The sequence below is a fragment of the Fusarium redolens genome (genome assembly GCF_020744475.1).
Source record: "Fusarium redolens strain MPI-CAGE-AT-0023 chromosome Unknown BKA55scaffold_2, whole genome shotgun sequence".
Classification (NCBI taxonomy): domain Eukaryota; kingdom Fungi; phylum Ascomycota; class Sordariomycetes; order Hypocreales; family Nectriaceae; genus Fusarium; species Fusarium redolens.
The window spans coordinates 3118691-3141543 of record NW_025763665.1 but is presented as its reverse complement, the minus strand read 5'-3'; the positions used below and the strand labels follow the sequence as shown (position 1 = coordinate 3141543).

At 48.4% G+C, this 22853-nt stretch overlaps 8 protein-coding genes across 8 annotated transcripts; 5 read left to right on the top strand and 3 right to left on the bottom strand.

Annotated features, from left to right (window-relative positions):
* Positions 1 to 291: 291 nt before the first annotated feature.
* On the bottom strand, positions 292 to 1372 carry BKA55DRAFT_556212 (uncharacterized protein). Its single transcript, XM_046191680.1, has 3 exons — positions 1079 to 1372; positions 1014 to 1027; positions 292 to 882 (listed from the first exon to the last, which is right to left on the bottom strand). Coding segments are annotated over exons 1-3 (351 nt in total). The 5' UTR covers positions 1081 to 1372; the 3' UTR covers positions 292 to 547.
* Positions 1373 to 2014: 642 nt separating this feature from the next.
* On the bottom strand, positions 2015 to 3464 carry BKA55DRAFT_660198 (HIT-like domain-containing protein). Its single transcript, XM_046197546.1, has 2 exons — positions 3282 to 3464; positions 2015 to 3201 (listed from the first exon to the last, which is right to left on the bottom strand). The coding sequence occupies exons 1-2, from the start codon at positions 3408 to 3410 to the stop codon at positions 2302 to 2304; spliced, it is 1029 nt and encodes a 342-aa protein (XP_046055437.1). The 5' UTR covers positions 3411 to 3464; the 3' UTR covers positions 2015 to 2301.
* A 1606-nt stretch (positions 3465 to 5070) lies between these two features.
* On the top strand, positions 5071 to 5572 carry BKA55DRAFT_684890 (uncharacterized protein; the record flags this gene model as incomplete). Its single annotated transcript, XM_046198710.1, has 2 exons — positions 5071 to 5142; positions 5243 to 5572. 2 exons carry the CDS (start codon positions 5071 to 5073, stop codon positions 5570 to 5572), a joined length of 402 nt encoding a protein of 133 aa, XP_046055436.1.
* A 1315-nt stretch (positions 5573 to 6887) lies between these two features.
* Positions 6888 to 7659, bottom strand: BKA55DRAFT_534384 (acyl-CoA N-acyltransferase; the record flags this gene model as incomplete). The annotated part of the gene is made up of 2 exons (XM_046189590.1): positions 6888 to 7276; positions 7332 to 7659. The coding sequence occupies 2 exons, from the start codon at positions 7657 to 7659 to the stop codon at positions 6888 to 6890; spliced, it is 717 nt and encodes a 238-aa protein (XP_046055435.1).
* A 332-nt stretch (positions 7660 to 7991) lies between these two features.
* BKA55DRAFT_556205 (thiamine diphosphate-binding protein) lies at positions 7992 to 8992 on the top strand. Its single transcript, XM_046191679.1, has one exon. The coding sequence runs from the start codon at positions 8230 to 8232 to the stop codon at positions 8770 to 8772; it is 543 nt and encodes a 180-aa protein (XP_046055434.1). The 5' UTR covers positions 7992 to 8229; the 3' UTR covers positions 8773 to 8992.
* Positions 8993 to 10165: 1173 nt separating this feature from the next.
* BKA55DRAFT_187133 (P-loop containing nucleoside triphosphate hydrolase protein) lies at positions 10166 to 12817 on the top strand. Its single transcript, XM_046185062.1, has 6 exons — positions 10166 to 11317; positions 11370 to 11583; positions 11670 to 11756; positions 11810 to 11965; positions 12016 to 12081; positions 12143 to 12817. The coding sequence occupies exons 1-6, from the start codon at positions 10379 to 10381 to the stop codon at positions 12691 to 12693; spliced, it is 2013 nt and encodes a 670-aa protein (XP_046055433.1). The 5' UTR covers positions 10166 to 10378; the 3' UTR covers positions 12694 to 12817.
* A 1766-nt stretch (positions 12818 to 14583) lies between these two features.
* Positions 14584 to 17053, top strand: BKA55DRAFT_712259 (PhoD-like phosphatase-domain-containing protein; the record flags this gene model as incomplete). The annotated part of the gene is made up of 9 exons (XM_046200817.1): positions 14584 to 15042; positions 15091 to 15250; positions 15304 to 15470; positions 15535 to 15604; positions 15650 to 15791; positions 15843 to 16161; positions 16214 to 16309; positions 16357 to 16603; positions 16654 to 17053. The coding sequence occupies 9 exons, from the start codon at positions 14584 to 14586 to the stop codon at positions 16872 to 16874; spliced, it is 1881 nt and encodes a 626-aa protein (XP_046055432.1). The 3' UTR covers positions 16875 to 17053.
* A 2755-nt stretch (positions 17054 to 19808) lies between these two features.
* BKA55DRAFT_556190 (uncharacterized protein) lies at positions 19809 to 21490 on the top strand. The gene is made up of 2 exons (XM_046191678.1): positions 19809 to 20532; positions 20581 to 21490. Exons 1-2 carry the CDS (start codon positions 19873 to 19875, stop codon positions 21052 to 21054), a joined length of 1134 nt encoding a protein of 377 aa, XP_046055431.1. The 5' UTR covers positions 19809 to 19872; the 3' UTR covers positions 21055 to 21490.
* The last annotated feature ends 1363 nt before the right edge of the window (positions 21491 to 22853 follow it).

Sequence of the window (22853 nt, the reverse complement as noted above, 5' to 3'; positions counted from 1 at the left end):
AGACCAGTTACTGACAACAACTGTCTTTAGTGATTTGATAAGCCTTATCTGATATCTCGATGTGACATATTGATACATGATGCCTTGAACTGTGATTCAACACCCTGGAGGGGTGAGCTAGATGTCATCGATGACTTTTGTTAACGAGTCTTATCCGAGCTATAGTCAACTGATAAGTAGATCCCTGTTAGGTTCTTGTCCCACCGGGATGCAGGCTACATAGAAAAAGAGCGGTTACGAGAAGCACGGGATAATAAAAACAGGTGATGAATCAAGGCATGGATGGTAGACGCTATCGTGAGATTGAAGTAAGTTTGACTTGAGTATATGAGGGATTGCTAGTCACCACGATGGGTGTGGAAAGTGAAGTGAAGTGTTTAGATAGATAGTTTCTGTTTGTTGCTCTTTTCACCAAGTCCAAGTCATATCTTCATCCATAGTGTCACTATCCTCGTTCTGGTCAGCTTCCTCCTCTTGTTCTTCATAATCGTCCTCATCCCTCACAACTTGTCGAACCCTCGACCTTCTCACCACTTTCTGGGTCCGTTTAACTGAAAAAGCTCCGCCATTCACTTTTTGTTGAATGGCTTGACAGAGACCCTTCCATAGTGTCGCTATCTTCGTCCTGGGCGGACCCATCTGTCCTGCTTGAGTTCCACGAGCTCACAGCCATCAACCTTGGTGTAGACCTCTCCTGTGACTCCTTGCTGACCCCCTTCATCTTGCAAGCTTTCCCTCCCTCCTCCTGATCATCGCTGTCCCACTCTGAGCTTCCTTCGATGATGCTCTTACGAATCGAGCACACGGCGAGACTCAACGTTGGTACCAGGGTATAAAACTGAGTCCACGTTGATTCTGTACTTCTCATCATTAGATGATGACGGCGCGGTCCTGAGCACTATCGAAACAACCAGGTGCTGTGAGGTGATCGCGGCTGAGAGCTTATGATCACCACACGGAACTTGGTTGTTTCGATGATACTCAGGACCGCGCCGTCATCATCATCTGATGACGCCTCGTCATCCCCCTAAGTTCAGACGTCAATCACCTGAATCAACGAGGGACAGGAAATACTTACATCACTTCCGGATGAGGAGTCACTTCTCTCACAACTTGTCGAACTCTTGATCTCCGACGGGGAGTTTGTGGGGACCGCCCAATTGGAGGGACTCCGTCTCTGACTTTTTGTTGAACGATGTTGACGGAGCCCCCTCCATAGTGTCACTATCTTTCGTTTTGAGCGGTCCCCTTGGCTTTGTACCCCCTCCCCATCCTTGCCAACATATCCAAGACTGACCGGCTACGGGAGCTTGAGGGTCCGCCGCCATGGAAGGGCTCCATCTTTGGCTTTTTGTCGGATGAGTTGACGGAGCCGCTTCCATAGTGTCGCTATCTTCGTTTGGGCGGCTTCCCCTCCTTGCTCCCCGTAGTCACCTCCATTCCCACCAACCTATCGACCCACTCACTTCTAAGAGAGCTTTGGGGGAGCCACTCAGATGGAAGGGCTCCGTCTTTGACTTTTTGTCGGACGATTGGACGGAGTCCCTTCCATAGTATCACTATCGTTTTCCTGTGCGGCTCCCCCCTCTTGCTCTTCGCAGTCACCCCCATCCTTGACCAGTACCTGATCTTGCAGACTTCCACCGCGTGTTGTCCTGACCATTCTCTTGGGAGTGCTCCTGGGATGGATTGTCCCCAGGAGCAATTTGCTGGAGAGCTAGAAGGGTAGGCCGGTTTGTCTTGGTCGAATTCGGTGTTGGCTCCCGTGCGGTGGTGCACCAAGTTTTGTGTGGTGATTATAAGCTCTCAGCCACAGGTCTCAACTGCAAATAACACATCTGGCCCACAATCCAGACATGGCTGGGGAGAGATCCCAGATAGCTGGGTCATAAAGGCATTGCCCTCAGGTGTGGCAAGGAACTCGTGGAGTTCTGCAATGCGCATACCAAGCTCCTCGGCAGACTTCCACTGCGTATCCCTCTGTACAGCTTTGCAGGTTCCAGACCTGGTCGGTCCTCGGCCTTCTGCCGGCAGGAATAGGCTTCGGCTTAGCGTCTTAGCAGGCGATTCTTCCACGGCGCTCGAAGCACTACCAGAGCTTGTGGGGCCGCCCAAATGGAATGGCTTGTCTTCCTCTGAGGATTCGACGAGCCGCTTCCATAGTGTTGCTGTCGTCATTCTGGGCGGGCCCCTCCTGTGGCTCCTCGTAATCATCATTGCCCCCCACAAATGTCTGTTCTTGCAGACTTCCACTGCGTGTCCCTCTGTACAGCTTTGCAGGCCCCGGGGGTTGTCGGAAAACTACAAGCGAAGCGCTCCGCCAGTATCAAATGCGGTTGGCACTCCGATGTCTCGTAGGACGTTGCGTAGCGTCTCGGGATCTTTCTTGAGGGCTTCCCACTCCAACTCGTTCTTGACCAGTGCTGTACCGGCAAGAAGGGTGCCGTTGAGGGCAACGGTACCAAGCACATCACCGTCCTGGCTTTGGAGCTTCACGCCCTCTGCCAGGCGGGGGCAAACAACAAGGGTGTCTTTGGTCATAGCCATGTTATAACTGATTCTTGTGGGACCCTCGGCGGGTGCTTCTTCAGCATGAAGTGGGTCTTTGGTGTAAACAGCAACAGCCCGGCAGGCTTTGCGGTAGAGTCGGAGATAAGTGGAGTGCAAGTCTGCGCCAGACATGCCAAGCTTGATGTCTTCGGTAAAGGTAGCGAAGGGAGCGATCTTGGTTTTGAGCTGATCGGCGAGAACAGTCCAAGGTGTGTCAGCCTCGAAGCCATCCTTCATTCTGGCGATGGGGAGGAGTTGGATGTGACGATGAGGTTGGCTGGCACCAGAGTGATCACCGCAGTTGAAAAAAGCAAAGAGGCCATCACCGCCGCCGAGTGTGCCATCGCGGTGGCCTTGCTCTGCTTCGGTTCTTCTAGCAGCTTCATATGCCTCAATGCAGGCTAGTGTGGCCTCAAGGTCAGACTCTTCAAGGACATGAGTTTGGGGCTTGAACTCTGTTGTGGCAAGAATGAAGTGCTCGGGAACAACAGCAAACTTGTTCAGCACGAGATAGTGGGAGGGGCCAAGATCTGTGACCTTGAGAGATGGAAGTGGGTTCTCAAAAGGGTCAAAGGGCTTTTGGGGTTTGGTGAGGTCCTTTGGCGGCGGCTTGGGTTTGTTTGCCAAGGAAGGCGAGAAGCGGAGTTGGAACTGAGTTAAGTGTTAGCAGTGAGTCCCTAGGCCTATATGGCGCTCATTCATCCAGTGAGCGAAGATAGGATGACACGTACGGGGATGGAATCAACATTGAGGATGGCAACTTGAGTGGGGAAATAATGCAAATCACCCTCTGAGCGAGCTTTTGTGAAAGTCGATTTGACAAGCTCTGGGAGGTTTGAGGGGGCTTTGATGCGAGGCATGGTTGTATATGTTGTGAAGTTGGGTAAGATATGTGAGGCGAGGAGGTAAAAATGATGAGTGAGAGTGGGAGCTCTCAAAACTTGGAACGGGGAGCTATCCATGCCTTGGTGAGATCCGTGTGGTGAGCTCGGCAGATTAGGGCTCGATCTGGTTGGTCCAACAGTGTGTGCCTGGCCCCCCTCCCCTGTTGTGGTCCCATAATTCTGGGCGAGCTCCCTGTAGCGTCCCGTCATCCTCCTTTGACACCACCCCCAACCCAGAAAGTCACTTTCAACATAGCTTCGTTTATCATGCACATTCAGAAATAGATGCAATTTTTCGTTTGATTTTCATTCCTCGTGTCAGAATCTGTATATCTTCAAAACTGCACCAAATAAGACGGAGTTCCCCCCTCTCTCTGACGGGATGAGACACTCCTCATTCCCCATAGCAACGCGTTGCTGACGAGCAAGTTACTTGCCTAGCCCTCTTCTATCCTCTTTTCACATCCTCCTTCCGATTTATAGCTCCCACACAAACGAGTTGCGAAAATGGAGGTGCAATATTCTCAGCGCCCCTCCCCCATCTCTTCCTCTCCTTTCTTCTCCCCTCCCCTCCTTCTTCCCTTCCACGCGTTAGGCAACCGCTTCACCAGAAGCAACGGACTGTCATAACAGAACGCGTCTTCATCTCTTCTTCCTACCCAGATCATCTCGTGTTTCGAAACACCTTGTCCTTTCACATCTACCCCTTCACTGCGTCTCCTACGTATATCAAGCAGTCCAAGCAGAAAGCTGCTACGCACGCAACATCATCTTCTCTCACCAGAGACGCGTCACATCTCATCACCACCATCCCTTCACATATAGCGGCCAAGTGAGCCATACACGTAAGTACAAACCTCCATGTTCATCTTTGCTCCCAAGCCTGCGGCCAGTTGCCGGCGCCAAACTCGACATCTTTACGCGTCTTTTCCTTGCAAGCTAACAAAGATCACAGAAACAAAAGAACCCCTGCGAGGAACTTCCTTTTGCATTAGAGGCACCAGTATCTCTACTCATGTCAAGAGCAAAAGGCTCGTTTTGACCAGGGAAACCCCTACACATTTCATCATCTTTCTCGCCCCCGCCACAGGCTCTCTTCACATATTTCACCACAAAAGCTGGTAGCACATCGCCCATTTAGGTGACTCTTATTTCCCCATGTTCTACATACGACAGACACGATGAGAAGCCTGTGGCTCCATCGACAAAGAAGACACGCCAGAGTGTCAGAGGTCACCTCCTTCTTATGAGAGCTGAGCTTGCAGCCTTCATTTTTCCCCAAACAAGCCAACTGTCTTTGCCTAAGTCGTTTCGCCCATCTCAGTCGGCGAACTCGTCACAGGCACAGTAGATTGCATCATGTCATAACACGCCCCTACCCAAAGTTCGCGGCCAAGTTTGATGGACTCGGACGGCTTTGAATACAAACACTTGCCATTTACCACACGAAACAAGAGGTAAATACATCCCACCATACTGTAATTATTACACAAGAGCTGACCAACATGTGTACTAGGCGCTGAACCCCCCCGCATACAATATCACAGCGGCGACCTTTCCCCCATATCAGACTCGACTGTGGATGACCCCCAGACCCGGACCCGGGACTGTACCCTCCTTGCGCTGTCATCCTCCTATGCACGCAAGAGGTGAACTTCAAGCACCCTCGTCATACCAAGCTGGCATTATTCAGGACCAACACTCAACAGTTGGTCTTGGCCACCCCCCGCGCTCCAGTTGCGGGGTGATAGCTACCACTCGCCGATTACATGCACATAATCGTCTAAAGATACTACTCCGACAGAGAGGAGGGCCAGCACCTCGAGCAGCAGCGCGAGTATGCTGCCATCGAGGATGCTGGCCTCTCCAAACCTTTCAAACATGCTGCAATTGCACTTCGGTACAACATGGACGTCCGCGAGAAGTGGTTCGCATTCAAGATGTCCCAACGTGGCCGCCAGCTCGAGAACGGTCTAGAGAAGCATGTTGGGGGGTGGTGCGACTTGGGGGACATTGAACCCGAGCTTACCAGCTCCGTATCCAACACCATTGATTATGTCTCGCTCAAGCATCTGGAAGATGCTTGGAACGTGCAGCCCTACAACACCTTCACCTTTAGGCTAACTCTATGTGGCTGAGAGCTTATAATCACCACATAGAACTTAGCTTAGGGGTGAAGGTGTTGTATGATTGGACGTTCCAAGCCTCTTCTGGATGCTCAAGGGAGACATAAGCTATATTGTCAATACAAACAGCGTATGAGATGCTGAAGGTTGTCGACTAAGGGGGAGTAACGAGATATGAAAAGCGATACCCAGATTGAGCAAGCGCAAAATTGTTGTATAAGCATCTGGAAGAGGCTTAGAGCATCCAGCCATTCAACAGCTTCACCCCTGCGCAGAACTTCGCGTACGGTGCACCTATCCCTCGACGAGCGGTTACCAGCCGCACTTCTTCGTTGACCGTTGAGCTCCGGACAAACCGATTTCAGGGTGAGAGATTGTGGCATTCATTGGCCGCAACAGCCGCATGTTGCCTGGCGTGGACGAGCCCATCCACATCATCATGGATCGGGCAACGTCCAAGACCATGGACATGTTCGAGGAGTTTGTGGCTATGGGGGACGCCATGTGCTGTGCTGAGAAGCTGGATTATGTGCAGTATCTTATTTATCTCGGGTAACCAAGTACCGCACATAACCCAGCTTTTCAGCACAGCGCATGGCGTCCCACATAGTCATAAACTCAACGAGCACGTTCATGTTCTGAGACGTCACCAGATCCCACCTTCCACGCTCTCCTCTTCGATCTGCTACCTATCGGCCTAAATCTATTCTTTCTGTCCCCAGGTGGCCATGAATGGCGCGCTTTCCGTCAAGCTCACCAGGACATCGAATCCGAGTGTCTATCTTTTCCGCCTCCTCAGTTCATTAGCAGGCATGCACCATAAACTCTCAAGGGCTCTCCAATCAGAGTGTGTTACTAGTCGTATGGGAAGGGAAAACCTCAACAGTCTCGCACAGGTAGCTGAATTAAACCAATAATACACACCCATGACCATCATGTTTGTCAGTAATCCAATGGTAGCGATCAAAGCCCCAGTCGCGAGTCTCATCTGCAAAACAAAGATGGCTCACAGCATAGACATATTCAATTTCTCTACTTTCAGAATTTCAGCCCTCTCTTCACTTCCAATCGTCACGACCAAGAATGCCTTGCTAGTTTGCCTATATTCAAGGCTCGAAGCTCGTTACCTGCAAGGTGTCAATTCAACCCTCAGTTTGAACGTCACGAGCCCAGTCGCCCAACGAGTAAAACAATACCTCAGATCAATCAAGAACGAAACGCCACGCCGTCTACCATACATCTCGAGCACAAGTCCTTGTCCGAAACCGCTGATCCCAAGTTTGCATCAAACCATGCCCTCAACCTTGGAAATCGACAAAGCTGCTTTCTAAACCGTTTTCTTGGTCTCCTCCACAGGTCTGAGCATTGCAGGCATGGACCAATTCCCTTGATAGAAACTCACAGTCCCCACCTCTCGAAAGCCCATCTTTTCGTAGAGCAGTCGTCCTGACACGCTCGACTCGAGCGTCGCTGGGACTCCCTCCTCCTCGCAACGATCAAGGCCCCACTGGACAAGACGCCTTCCAATACCGGTTCTTTGACATTTGGGGGAGGTGGCTAGGAGACTGAGACGCCAGCGCTCAGCAGGGTAGAACTTGTAGGCTTGTTCGGCGGCTTCTCCTGCTGCGATGCAGGCGTCTAGTGCGATCCCAGGACCTGCTTGTCGGAGGAAGAAACGATAGAACATAGTCCATGCGGTCTCAATCCTGGCGATTCCTATCGATAATGGTTAGTTATAATGCCATCCTCACGAAATTCAATGCTGACTTACGCTTGTTCAAGTTGTCTCCCTGCCAGCTCCGAGCGAGATCACTCTTTCCGTAACGACACCAAACTGCACAAGCAACAAATTCGCCCTCTTCTCCATTCTCCCCTTGTCGACGAGCAGCGAGAATTACAGAGCCTTTCCTACCGTACTCTTCGATGAGGGTCATGCGCCACATGCCTCGAGCCGCTTCGGGATGTTCATGACGCCCAGGGACCATGGCACAGAACAGGTCGTCTTCCATGAAGGCATCGCAAATAAACTCGATAAGCTCTTCGAGTTTCTCACGAGAGCTGATTCGAACGATTTTGAGCATCGGTTTGCTGGATTCCATTGTTGAAGATGATTGGGTTTGAAGTTGGATGTGGTGTTGGGTGAAGGTCTTTGGCAGTGAAGACAGCAACGTCTATCTATTGATATAGTTTTAGCGAATATAAAAATAGTTTCATGCTGTCGAATCTCATTGCTTGCAGCGTAAAGCGGAATTTGGATGAATCGTTGTTGTATTATTAAAAGTGTTAATGCGTGGTTGATGCCTTATTGCCTTCGTATTCCAAGTCTCGGCTCTTTCCGCGGCTTCCACGGATGAGACACCCCTGTCGTAGTGGCCCCGTTGGTTATTCTGCGGGTCTGACTGAATCTTAAATCCTAAGTGTGTCGGTAAATATTGAGGCACCCGACTTGGGGATAGTGTAGAGGATGTTAGAAATTTATTCATAATACTTCCATCCTAAGCAGTATTTCAAACTTCAGCCAGTGGTGGAATTTTGATGAGTTAATCGACGGTTAGAGCAAGCTTAACCAAGCATTGCTTGAAGACAAGATTACGTGCCCGTTCATACCAGATGCCATTATCCAATCGTCTCCAACTGCAGAAGAAGGGCAGATTAATCCAGTGACAGTTATGTCGGTTGTTCGAGATGTTGCCATTAACCAAACCGGATGTGCGATTATCGCCGATGCCGGAAATAGTCTTTGCTGGACAGCCCATCACCTGAAATTCCCCAAACCCGGGCTTTACCGATCAAATTTGGATTCCTCTCCCATGGCCCATGCTGTCTGCGGTGTTGTTGGCATGGGTCTCGCGGATAAACCCGCAATCCCCATTGTTGGCGATGGGGCAATGTTGATGCAGTCAGAGGTGAGCAACGCTGTTCAGTACCGATCGAAAGCGATCTGGCTAGTTATGAATGATAGCAGGTATGGGATATGTGGCCAAGTGCCACGGATGTGGGGAAATATTCCGCCCCCATGTTGTATCCCTTATACAGACTTTGCGTTGCTGGCGCGAGCAGTTGGATGCGATGGATATACAGCCACAACAGGGGAGGAACTGCGAGAAGCACTTGAGGAAGCTATGGTGAGAAATGGACCTACTGTCATAAATGTTACCATCGATCCTTCGGCTGTGGCGCCACGAAATAGAACTACAGAAAGAGATACTTGAACGGATAGAGACCTGGATGGAGAGGTATCTGATCGAGTCCAACCTACTTCGGTATACAGCTAGTAAGAACTGGTTAGAAGAGTTGTTGGGGACCAGTGGCAAGGGAACGATGGAATGGTCACCTGTTGACAATAATGAAGCGATCAATCAATCAACAACCGAGATTGATATTACGACCGGTATGGATATAGATTTACCGGAGCCAGAAACCTATCATACCTCATTCGTTAAGACGTCCAGCCAGGCAAGAAGTGAACCTCGGGGTCTGATGCAGACGGCCAAGAAACATCGTTGGGACGATGACTACGATACTGATGAAGACTTTCTACAAGGGACAAAGCGAGTGAGAGTCTCACATTACTGAGGGCGCAATAGTAGAACCTCAGTGATAAGTAAGTATCAAGTGGATATGAGACTATTTTACTTATGGGCAAGATTTTCTGCTTATCGAGTCTTTGAAGAGGATACTGAGTGAACAGAAAAGGTAAGGCTTTTTATTCCTATATTACTTGATCAAATATATGTGTGAATATTACTAGGTTTTTATGCGTTTCCTAAGTGTAATGTTAATATTGGTATTATCAAAACTTAAATACTTTATAGATGGAAGTGAAAGACATCTTACATCTTCTAATGGCTCAATTTTTTCCGGGACGTACCATTGCTTGTAGCTCGCCCATTGCCTCGACATAATCGGGGTCAAGACAAGTAGAATGCCTTATCATTTTTCTACACACAGTGACAATATTCGCGCAATTGCAGCTTCAACCGCTTCAGTATGATGGTTTACAGGGTCAGGTTCGATCAAGGATCATTTTTTCAACATTGAGAGGTGGGTGATGGTCGACTTGGCAAGCTTACTTCACTCTGTTTGTTTGCGTAGTGAGTCAGTCTTATTCATTACCCATACGGAAGAACAGGGTACCAGCATCAATGATCCCTGACGATGATCAAATCAAAAAGATGACACTTTTTAGGATTGATTCCGCCCCTAAACCATTCCTGGATGCCCTGCAACATGGCTTCTTCTCCCTTGCATTTCCCGGGAAGTCCGGAAAGCCTCGAATATCATGATATACGATGCTTCCAAATCTTAGGATATGCAAGAGTACGGCGATGCAGGCCTAGACGACAGACAACCAAGAGATTGAGGCCTGCGCCCCGTCATTTGACGACGTGATATATAACTATGAGTTACAATCCGAGCTGAAACAACTTCCCACTCCCTTTTTGATAGGACAACATGGGCGGGGTCATGAAATGATCAGATATCGATGGCTTGGCCAGTTTTAAATGACGCTTCTTCATTGGGCCATGATTGGCATCCTTCTTTGGGCACCTGCAGATCGCCAATCAGCTGTTGGGCTCCAAGCTGGTTTCTATGAGGCGTATACGTATTCTAAGCCAAATTACCTACAGGAAGGGTGAGTATTTTGTCGCTTTATTGAGGCAGACATTCACATGCTGCTGCACAGTGGGACATTCTTGTTCTTTGGTATTTACTGGCTCAAAACCTATCTGGACTGGTTTGATAAAGCGAATATTCCCCAGATTTTGGACTTCTAAGCCTACCAGATCTCTTTCCCTGCTGTCTTGATCCAACAACATGGGCAGTCCTTGGTTTACACGCTCAGACGAGCACAATCAGTACAATCAAGATCACACAAACGGCTCGAGCAACCCAGTAGAGGTTGGTATGGCTGCCGAGAGTAAAGACATCTACCGGAAGAGCAGCTGGGACCCCTGGCAGGAGTGGACGGAGGAAGAAATCGGAGTCGATGGAAGATCATCCCAGGCTTCAGCCAAATATGCACTCATTGTCCGCCGCGAGAAGGAACATGGCGAAACTGATGAATCAGTCCTCTCGCTACATTCTATCACAGTGCAGAGTCCACTACTCAAAAAGATTCTTGGTCCGGTCTTCGAAGGCTATAAGGGCGTCAATACTAACCTCAAGAAGCTCGAGTTTCATGCGCCTTTTCGAGAGTTCTTTTATAGATGGGATGAGTTTAATCAAGCCGACCCGAAAAACGATTCAGCTGATTTCTCCGAGAAGTGTTCCCATTACAGACTTCTGGCAGATATCATAAATGCCGAGATCAAGCCGCGTATTGAGCAAGCCTCGGATCTTTTGAATAACGGCGTCATATCGTTTGATTATGTATGGACGCTCTTTGAGCCTGACATCGAAGTCTACACCAAGGTTCAAGGTCGCGAGAGGCTGTTCAAGCTGAGCAGCGGTAATTATTCCAAGATCTCAGATGGAACAGTGGCATACGTACTTAGTGTCCGGTTCATCGACACCGATGGGGACACCTTCGGATACACAGAAACAAGCTTGACCATATTGCCTTTTGAGAACGTCACACCTATCTTGGAGCTAGACGTTATCCCGGCGCGGCTCTGTCCCGATTTGGATGAAGTCAAGGAGCGACTCGTTCAACGTGGTCGAGTATTTATGAGCTTGAAAGGCATCCACCACAGGACGTATTCTGGTATGTACAGTCTGTCCAATACAGCTTCGGGGATTCCAAAGCAGCGGCATGTAAGTCAGAGACTCCTTGAAATCCATTTCCGGCCCCCTAATGGTTGTGTAGGTGACAGACGAACGGATCATCATTGACTGCAGAACATTCTCATGGTTCAATCACGGTACATCCGGTCCACTCCAGCCACTTCTAGCTGCGAAAGGCTTTGAGTTCCGTGGTAACGATCGATGCCATGATAAATGGGATGATTCGTTGGCGTATGGGTCTTTACCAACCAAAACATACACCACAAGAGTTTCAAGCAATGGTTCACAAAACCCACGTACGTATACGAATTTCGGGACAGCTTAAAAGTCTTTTGCTTCAGTTTGGGCCAGGCCGTTCAATGGAAGCTAATCATCTCAGAAGATATACCCAATAAGAAACTCTCCGAAAGCCAGTATGCCCTATGTACGAACCTCGTTAGAGGGTTTTGCCTGAAAACTAAACAATGGGGTAAGTTCGCTCAAGCTATTCACCAAAGGTCATTTTTTCACACTCAAAACTAGGGTTATTCGATATTGAGCTCGTCAAAGACGTGATATGGAGCTCAACTGCCTTTGATCAGCTTGTACTGCCGCACGATTACAAACGAATCATCCAGGCATTTGTTGGTGCTCAAATGTCTGGCTTAGACAATTTTGACGATGTAATCAAAGGCAAAGGTAAGGCTGAGGGTCTGTAATGAAGATTGAACTCGACTGATCGAAAGCAGGAAGGGGTATTATCATGCTTCTGAGTGGAGAGCCGGGAACTGGGAAAACACTTACAGCTGAGTCTGGTAATTACTCCGCTGCCTTGGAAGCTGGCCAAACATTGCTAATATCGTCTCTTGCTCTCAGTTTCCGAGATCATGCAAAAGCCCCTTTACAATATGAGTGCTGCCGAGCTAGGTGATGTTGCGCAAGAAGTTGAGCAGAAGCTAGATTGTGCTCTCGAGCTCTCAACAAGATGGGGAGCAGTGCTTCTTCTCGATGAGTGCGACGTCTTTCTCGAACGTCGAACTACCTCGGATATCAAAAGAAACAAACTCGTGTCGATTTTCCTTAGACTCCTGGAATACTTTGAGGGCGTCATGTTCCTCACTACCAATCGAGTCTCAGCTTTTGATCCAGCCTTTGAGTCTCGAATTCATCTCACTATTCACTACCCCAATCTGGACTACACGAGCAGGTTGCATATCTGGAAGACATTTGTTAACACTGGTACCGATGGCAATAGTCTTTCCGAAGATGACCTGAACGAATTGGCCAGTGTCGAGCTCAATGGGAGGCAGATTAAAAATGTGGCCAAGACGGCAAGACTTCTTGCAACACACGAGAGGACTAAACTGGCTATGGGTCATATCAGTACGGTTCTAAGAATCAAGAAAGGGCTGGCAGGAGGTTTATGATAACTAAGCTCAAGACAAGGACTACCGGACCTTACTAACTCCAGAGATCGGCACGTCTCGGTTCACAGTGTAGAGCCTTGCGATTTCGATTCGCTATAAATAGATCCTTTCGTCTAGTGATTAAATTACATCAAGAAAGTGCTCAGGAGATCACATCCAGCGCTTTGTGAAACGGCCACTTTAAGCGCCCGCTGTTCAAACCGCTTCGGATGCTATCGGACGACCAACACTTAGACGGCCAGTTTCATCAGGTTGAGTGAGGACGAGCTGCGCCGCCTCTGAACACCAATGAAAGAAGATCATTGTATAGGAAGCGTATCGCCATACGGATAAACCGGGACTTGTAGTCTGCTGGCAAATAGGAGGTGTATGAAAGGCGACCTGTCGAACTCCATATCACCAACACCACCGAGGACCAACTGTTGAGCGAAGATCGGCTACGCTCCCCAAAGTGTATATAACTTCGAGATGGTACCCCTTCCTATGTGGTTTTGTTCTACAGAAACATTCATCCTTACCCCTTGCCTTATATTCTCTCCAGCTTTTTAATTTTAAAAACCATGCCTAGGAAGTCCCGCCGCCAAGAGATCTGGACCGCTACCACGCGGAGTACCTTCACCTCCAAAAGGGACAAGTCTTCCAGCTAGAGGCTACTTCATTGCTAATGATGCCAAGGATGGCCAGTTGGAAGATGAGGTAGCTAGGGAGCCTTCTATATTCCTGGATGTCGATGATTTTCTCTATTTGAGAACTTGCAGCTTCGAGGGCGTTAAAACTAGCTTCGTAACAGAGAGTCGTTCTGTGTCTTCTGACATCTTCTAGGTTGAGGGGCAGTTGGTTGATATACTGGTCCTGGAACCGGTTGGGGTAGTTTGCACAGACGAGCTTTCTTTTTAGTATGCATGCCGCCATCTTGCTTCCTTGTTTTCTGGCAAGATCCTTGGTTTTTGTGCTGAGTTGGATCGTCTTAGCGGACACACTGGAGCTTCTTATACCCCCTGAAGTCAGGCAAAAGAGTCATAATCTAGGTTTTCCTCTTACCAGTATTTATGCTGTAGCAATTGGTTAGGCATTATGGTATAATGTCTAAATAGTGAGCTAGATGTGTTATTTGCAGTTGAGACCTGTGGCTGAGAGCTTATAATCACCACACAGAACTTAGTCATTGCTAATGAGGTGGTTTATTTTTTCAATGGCTAGCAAAAGTAGCCCGCAATGCTAAGGCTCTTCTCATGCTCTCTAGACGACACTCAGCAATGAGAGTCAGGCACTGTTGTTGATGTTGAAGGTACCTGCCTTTAGTTCAGAAGACTAAATCTACATAGAAATAGTACCTACCTCAGATAGGTACCTGGGTAATTAGTCGCTCAGAATCTTGACATCATCAGATCGACACTCGCTAAGTCGTTCTGCCGTTATAGTCTCCACTCCTCGATCTCAATAGTAGCAGCTCCAATCAGGACTAGACAAACCTTCATCAATGCAACCGAAACGACCAATGAGATTCTCAAACCACACCACGATGTTGATTACACCAACATCAAGATAAAAATTTCCGAACCTCCACGTGGATTGCAACCAACGTTAGCATTCGATGCTTACAATCCTTATCTTTCCTACTGGTCACTCAACAACGTCACATCGCTACCTCTTTGGTGACCGTGACACCAGGACCCAGTTACACCAAACCAGGGCACAAGAGCGGTGATGCAATAGACAGGACGAAAACGTGTACAGGCCTGGCGAGTTTGTTGGCTACCGGCATCTCGGCGGCAACATGGACAATAACGGAGGCGGGGTTGGGATGAAGGTCGTTACAAGCTTAAAGAGAGACATATACGCAGGATAAGCTTGTTTTCGTCTCTATCAAGGACTTTTGTCATAGTTAAAATGAAGTTTGTTGCGTTTCTCTATGCTTGTGGCCTTCTGGCTAAAGCAGTGACAGCTGAGTTCGATGGAAACTTGAACTACGCCAGTCCGTCTCGTCGTCATGCTCGTCTTGGAATCGACGTTCCGTTGGTCAAGCGTCGATCTTTGAAGCGTGGTACCGCACCTTATGATCCTTCCCAGCTCAACTTCACCCATGGAGTTGCTTCCGGAGATCCTTGGCCTCAGAGTGTTATCCTCTGGACCCGTGTTGCCCCCTCCACTCAGTCTGATGAGAGTGAAAAGGTGGTCAACGGCACCGCGGGACATTACAGCCATGAGACTGAGAAGTACATCAAGGCTGATCCTCATCCTATCTGTGTGGAGTGGAAGGTTTATGAGTCCAAGTCTGCTTCTGGATATGGGAAGACGGCTGCTAGTGGACGGGCTTATACTACCTCTGATATTGACTACACTGTCAAGGTGTGCATGGACTTTGAAACAGGGAGATCTTGACTGACAGCTCCTTAGGTCGAAGCTGATGGCTTGAAGCCTCTTACTACTTACTACTACCAGTTCGAAATCTGTGACTCCGATGTCAAGAGTCCTGTTGGCCGCACCAAGACTTCTCCTACCGCCAACGATGACGTTTCTGATTTGAGCTTCGCTGTGTTCTCTTGCAGCAACTACCGTAAGCCTAGTTCTCCCTTTGATAAAATTGGGAGCTAATGCTAATCGTTTCAGCAAACGGTTACTTCAACGCTTATGGCAACGCTGCCAGAAAGGATGAGCACGACTATGTCATCCATCTGGGAGATTATATCTACGAGTATGGAGCCAATGGCAGCCGGGCCAGTCAGCCTTCTACTGAGATCTTTACTCTACACGACTACCGAACTCGCCATGGACAGGTTTGTTTTTCACCTACTTGAGCCTCAAGTCTTTTGATGAGCGGCTTACTGAAATCTCGTTCAGTATCGCACCGACCCCGATCTTCAGCTGCTATCTCAGAACTTTGCTTGGATCCCCACTTGGGACGATCACGGTAAGTTCAGCGGGAATATTCCCAGGTCTGTCTGACGATTCGTAGAGTTCGCCAACAACGGCTACAGAGATGGATTCTCTGGTCTTAACAATACCGAAGAGTCTTTCTTGAAAGAGGGCCGCAAGGTCACCGTTGACACTCGAAAGGTCAACGCTGTTCGAGCTTACTTCGAGTGGATGCCCATCCGGTAACAATCAAATCCAACTCTACCGTCAGCTTCAACTAACCTCTATATCAGCCAAACTGACCTGGATGACGGCCTTCGAGTCTGGAGATCTTTCCAAATGGGCAAGCTCCTCGATCTCATCATCCTCGACACCCGAAACTATGACCGCAGCATCACCAGCCTCGACTGGAACGACAACTACATCGACATGATCCGAGATGATCCCAGCCGCACTCTCATGGGAGGTCGTCAGGAGAACTGGTTCTATCGATCTCTTAGTAAGTCTAAGGATCGAGGTGCCGCCTGGCGAATCGTTGGCAACCAGATTATCTTCTCGCGCATCACTGAGGATTGGGGCAATGGCGAGGTTCTTCCTGGTGATAACTGGAGTGTAAGTGGAAGACCGGCCTTTTGATTTCGTTCCTAGGTACTGACCTTCGAAGGGCTATGTCGCCAACCGAAACCGAACTCTTGAGCACTTGTACGACAACGATATTGGTAACAACATCTTCCTTGCTGGAGACAGCCACCAGAACTGGGTATATATGATTACCATCCTCATCTCAACTCAGCTGATGTATGACAGGTCTCGGATCTCGTTTGGCTTGGAACCAAGGAATATGATAACAAGACTGGCGCTGGAAGTATTGGTGTCGAGTTCGCTGGAACAGCTGTCAGCTCTAACGGTGTCGGTGGCCCTATCGAGCCTGCAGCTGGTAAGGCTGCTCGTGCCAGAGTCCAGAAGAACCCTGAGCTTCAGTGGCAAGAGGGCTATTACCGAGGATACTTCATTCTGGATGTCAATGCTAAGCAAGTCTCCTCTCGATTCTATGGTAAGTTTCAAACGCCTGATCTCTCCGATGAGTTTCACTAACACATTCAGGCTCTCCTTCTGTTGCCTCTCGCAACTCCTGGGACATTCCCCTGGCTAACTTCACTGTCGTCTCTGGTGAGAACCACCTGAAGCGTCCTGTTGCTGGTGGTCGTGCTGAGTCTGGCGCTCTTCGATACGGAGAGGTCAAGCACACAAACCTCACTCTCAACACTGAGACTGGCGAGTGGAAGAACGTTGGCTTTGACACCATGTACGTCAAGCACGATTAAGGGATTTCAAAAGTTAAAAGGACCATATAATTATGAATCGGCTATAAACAAAGCCTAATAAACCAATTTCAGTTTTGAATGCTATATATGAACTAGAAGGGGATGAAGCATTTTGGGGTAATAAAGAAGTAATAAGCCAAACAGTTTATCATCTTAACCAGCTCTCTAATCCCTCTAGCCCTCATACTCCTCAGGCTCACCCTCACCCTCGTACTCCTCAACCTCGTCGTCGATCTCAGCATCCTGGTACTGCTGATACTCGCTGACCAAGTCGTGCAAGTTGGACTGGGCCTCGGTGAATTCCATCTCGTCCATACCCTCGCTGGTGTACCAATGCAAGAAAGCCTTGCGTCGGAACATGGCGGAGAATTGGTCGTCGACGCGCTTGAAAATCTCCTGGATGGCAGTGGAGTTTCCGACGAATGTGGCGGCCATGGGGAGACCTCTGGGGGGAACAGAGCAGACGGAGGTTTGCACGTTGTTGGGGATCCAGTCGACGAAATACTCTGAGTTCTTGGTTTGCACCTTGAGCATCTGGTCTTCGATCTCCTTTGTTGATAGCTTACCGCGGCTAAACTCACGTTAGTTCATCTCATCTCATGTATCTTTTCATATCAAAACTTACAAAATCGCGGAACAAGTGAGGTATCGACCGTTGCGGAAATCAGCAGCAGCCATGACGTTCTTGTTATCGAAAATCTGCTGTGCAAGACTGGGCACAGTAAGATGTTGGAAGCCCTGCATCTTGCGACCAGTCAAAGGCGCAAATCCAACCATGAAGAAGTGAAGTCGAGGGAACGGAATCATGTTGACGGCCAACTTGCGCAGATCAGAGTTGAGCTGACCGGGGAATCGGAAACATGTTGTCACGCCGGCCATAACCGTCGAGATCAGATAGTTGAGATCGGCATACGAAGGATCAGCGATCTTCAAAGTCTTCTCGTAAATGTCGTACAAGGCCTCGTTATCGATACAGAAGGTCTCATCGGAGTTCTCGACAAGCTGGTTCAATGACAAAGTGGCGTTGTATGGTTCGACAACGGTATCAGAAACCTTGGGCGAAGGCATAACGGAAAAAGTAGCCATCATACGATCGGGAAACTCCTCACGAATCTTCGACAGAAGAAGCGTTCCCATACCGGAACCGGTACCACCGCCAAGAGAGTGCGTGAGCTGGAAACCCTGAAGATGCTCACAGTTCTCAACCTCGTGTCGCACAACATCGATGGCCTCTTCAACGAGCTCAGCACCTTCGGTGTAATGACCCTTGGCCCAGTTGTTACCAGCGCTGGCATTTCCGGCGACGAAGTTGTCGGGACGGAAAAGCTGGCCTAGAGGACCCGCGCGGATGGCATCCTGAGGACCGGGCTCAAGATCCACAAGGACCGCGCGGGGGACGTACTTATCCTTTGTGGCCTAAGGGATATTGTTAGTGAAAAAAGACGGTGAGTGAGAGATTGGGAAGACGTGCTTCGGCGAAGTAAACGTCGATGCGCTCTCGCTGTTGGTCGTCGGTTCCGTTGTATCTTTGAGAAATTGTTAGGTTGAGGTAAATAAGGGTCACCGACTCTTCATTCACTCACGCGCCGCTGCCGTCAACGCCATGCTCTCCAGAGACGGTTTGCCTGATAATCTGTCAGTCTCTTCACTCAAATAATCGCTGCAGTAATATTTACCAGAAACTGGAGCCGACTTGGTTGCCCTGCAATCATCAACTCAACACATATCCCTCAAAGCAAAAAATTGGTTGGGTGGCCCTTACACACTGGCCGACTTGAACGTGCACCTGTCAAACGGGGGGTCAGCCTCAGTCAAACTCAAATCCGACGAAAATAAATTCAGTCTCACAATCTCACGCATTTTTGCTGACGTTGCCTCTTACGCGTACTGGTACGGTACGTTACGTGGTGAAGTATTGAGGAGCTGACTTAAGGCTTTGCCAAAGGACGACGACTTTATTGACCAAGTGGTAAAAATGGTGCCTAAAAAGTAAAATGAGTGAGAATTCCGGTGCCTGGCGGTGAAAAGGCAGTAGCCTTGGTGTGGTCTGATTATGTACATAAATTGGCTGCCAAAAATTTTGCTGATATGAAATAATCTAATTTAAAAGTGCCGGATAACTAAATAATTGTGCGCTGTCGTTTTTCTGAAAAGTGGTCTTTTGGTTGCCGTGGTTGCTGAGTCTTACAGCAGGGTTGGCGCTGAAGGCAGCCGTATTTTCTGCGCTGTGGAGATTGATTGATAGGTGCTTAGGGGTTCCTTTGGTTCTAGGCTTCCGTATTACGGGGTACAGCGCATTTGATGAGAGTGAACATGGGGAGGTTATTCTGCTTTCAACGATAATTCGATATCAAGGCTGGTGGAATTTGTTACGGTTATCTCGCTTCTCCTTTTGTGGCAAATTGGATTGTTGACCCCATGCAATTTGAGGTGCAAATTACGCCAACGCTCCAATGAGCTAGCTGCAATCAAGCCCCAGATATGTTGTCTCGAACTAATTCCCAACTAGCAATGGCTTCAGCAGTATGCATAATCTATCCGTCTTTCAATTGTGCAAATAGGACAGATCACTTCAGAGTCCGCTGAACAGAAAGTCTAGGGTAGTTCATCCAACATGATTAATTCTGTGCTTCCCCATGGCGAAAACAGCATCGTGGTCCTTCCAATTTCATATCTGTCCTTAAAACTCAGTTCTTGGCCGTGCTGTCACGAAATTGTTATCGCGAAATGTATGCACTGCCTCACTGCTAAGTGTCCCTCTTGAATAGCGCTTTTGGACGACATTTTGATGCTTTGACGATGCTATCGGATACTAATACTCCGTCTTATACGAAGATGCAGTAAAGACTTGGCAAGGGAATCGTGCCGACTGGTTCAGAGTGAATGACAGCTGATAGCTTGAACTAACAAGTGCGGCTGAAAGCCCAACGAAGCTTGGCTTAACCGCCACATTACACATCTCCCAGCATTGCAAACCCCTCATCATCAACACATCAAAATGACAGAATCTCAAGCGTGGGTATTTGCTCAACGAGGTCTGCCATGGGACGTCCTCAATCTCACAAGTCAACCCATTCCAACTTTACCACCTCCTCTTCCCCTACCAAAAGACGTACCAAATCCAGAAGAATGGATTCTTATCAAAGTGGCCTTCGTAGGCTTGAATCCAGGCGCAATCTTCCAAATGACTCTCGTTCCACCGTTTCTTCGAAAGTCGGCTTGTGTTCCTGAGATGGACTTCTCAGGCACAGTGATCGATGTCTGGCATCCTGATGATGTATCCGGATTAGCACAGTCGAGGAGATTCAATAAGGGTGACAAGGTTCTTGCTATGCTGCCAGCTAGCCACACATTACCCACTGGAACAGGTGCCTTGGCCGAGTATGTTCGGCTTCCAGCTAGATATGCTGTGAAGAAGCCAGAGGGCGTGAGCTTTGCTGATGGAGCTGGATGCTTACTGCCAGGTTTAACGGCACGACAGCTCGTGAATGAGTCGGGTGCAAAGACAGGCGATCGTGTTTTGGTCAACGCAGCAAGCGGTGGAATAGGATCCCTTGTTATTCAGATGTTACGGAATGTTGTTGGGCCCGATGGATACATCGTTGGTATCTGCAGCGGAAAGAACCTCGAGTTGGTTAAAAGTATTGGTGCGAATGAAGTGAGTTGAATTATGTCTAAAATGGAATAAATTTAACTCACCTCGCAGGTTATCGACTATACTCAGCATGACCCCCTTTCCAAGCACCTCACCGAAAGATTCTCATCAGAACCATTCAACACCATCATCGACACCCTAGGCCACCAAGCACTGTATCTCGCCTCGCCCTCCTACCTCGTACCCGATGGCAACTATTCTTCCGTTGGCATCAAACCACCCACCTTCTTCGTCCCAGACTTCCTCCGCGCCGTGCTGCAGATGAAACTCAACGAATGGTGGCCAGTATCACCATGGCTCGGTGGTGCTGGACGAAGATGGCTGGGTACATCTATGATGAGCCCTACACTTGAGGATCGTCAGGCTGTCGCTGACATGTTGGGGCGTGGCGATATACAACTGGTCAGAGATAGTATCTGGCCGTTTTCGGAGACTAAGGAAGCTTACAGGAAGCTTGGTGGACTTCACGCCAGGGGGAAGATTCTTGTCAGGGTAGATGATAAAGTTGGCGATGATGACTGTTAGCTTTGATTCGTCCATAGGTTCTGATAGTACACTCCGCTCTTTGTTCCCTCATTCGACTCAAAATGACAAGAAAGTACGTTGAAGTTATCTTTCGTGTCTTTTTCTTCCTTGGTTAGTCACCTAGTAGCTACTCCTTGGCTGCGAAAGACCACAGGTTTTCAATCGATCAAAGAGAAATTGTATGTACAAGGTTAGTAAAAAACAAACCTTGAGACTGAATGATATATTGTCTGAGGAAGAAGTTGCTTACAATACTCTTAAGTATAAATCTTTGCCTTAGCTTCTCACCTTGATAGTTTTGACTCCTGCTCATCAGCATAGTATCTTTTCTACTTCACCTTTCTGAAGCTTATATCCAATATTTCTCATACTTTGGCCTCTGAACCCTTTGCAAAAGGTTCTCGGCCTCTAATATGACCTTAGCACTAATCAAGCGTATATTCATCCGCGGCAATAACGAGTACCGCCGTAGACTTCTCGCTGTCAAGCTGACCGGTTCTTTTTCTAACACAGAGTATATCTCTTCTATGACGAAGCCGGCTACAGTATTCACCATTGTGCCATACAAGGGAAGTGGCATCGACTGTTCTCCATTACAGTGCCCTGTCCCCAAAGAGCTCCGGGGTTTTCTCTTGATCTGTGAAACCCTAGATCAACGTCAGGAATATCACTACAACAGTCCTCGGCGCGTAGTCATGCCCATCACAGTGTTCTTGGATAATGGTACTCTGGGCGAGGCAGATACCTACGTCTTGCCCGTTGAGAGTATGAGGAAGAATATTGGGATGATTGGGAGTTGCGTGCGTGTGTCTCCTCCGAAAGACCCTATTCAATCTCATGCCCAGCAGTAGAAGAGCCGGCCTCAGAAATATCAGGTATCGAAGACGAAGATCCCACCGACGAATCGGCGAGCGAAGATCTGCCCACCGTGGGCTAGAAAGTCTGCACGCCTCTGTAAACCGTAAGCTCTATCATCACATACGTGACCGAAAGCTCCGAATCGAATCTCTAAACTGCAATGGGCATTGAATTCCCATCTTCGAGGCAACTATCACGACTACTGGATGATTTGGCGGTTAACATCGCCCTTTTGATCTAGTCCGGCATATGGAAAATATTTAGAGAGATGAGTCATTGAATAGGTAGCTACTTCGTGATATGAGAATAAATATTTACTATCTCTGCCTTCTCACTTCAAAGTTTACCTTCCGAGAAAATATACTAATACCTCTTTTGACTTGATCGTGATAAGTAATCCTGCTTCAATGAGTATAGGCATACCTGTCTGATATAAACACTCCTTTGTCGACAAACGGCGGTCAACCTTGCCGCGGATGACAACCGGCTTCAGATCACGGCAATGGAAACACCACGGAGAACACCATATCAATCGCTCAAATCCTCGGAAACTTGAGATCAACATGCCGGTAATCTAATCCTTGATCGGTGCCGCATCGGCTATCGATATCAAGCTATGGTTACATAGACGAACTCTTCGCAGGGAATAAGAGACCCACGAAGCGGGGTGACGATACGACCCAGGTTCAACTAACTGATAACTCTAAAGATTTGCTTAATTGATACCCCAGTTAGGAAGGTAACTATAGAACTTCTTGGGCGGGGGATTTGCGAGGTGGAGTCTCGGGCAACAATTCTAGGTCCTAGACTGAGGAGCAATTGAGATACTGCCAAAAGAAGTGATAACAAGAATACAGTCAATCATGGTTCGCCTAACTGAGTTATATGGAGATCAGGGTGGCTGTAGCATATAAGATCCGGGGATCGCCATGGATAGGATG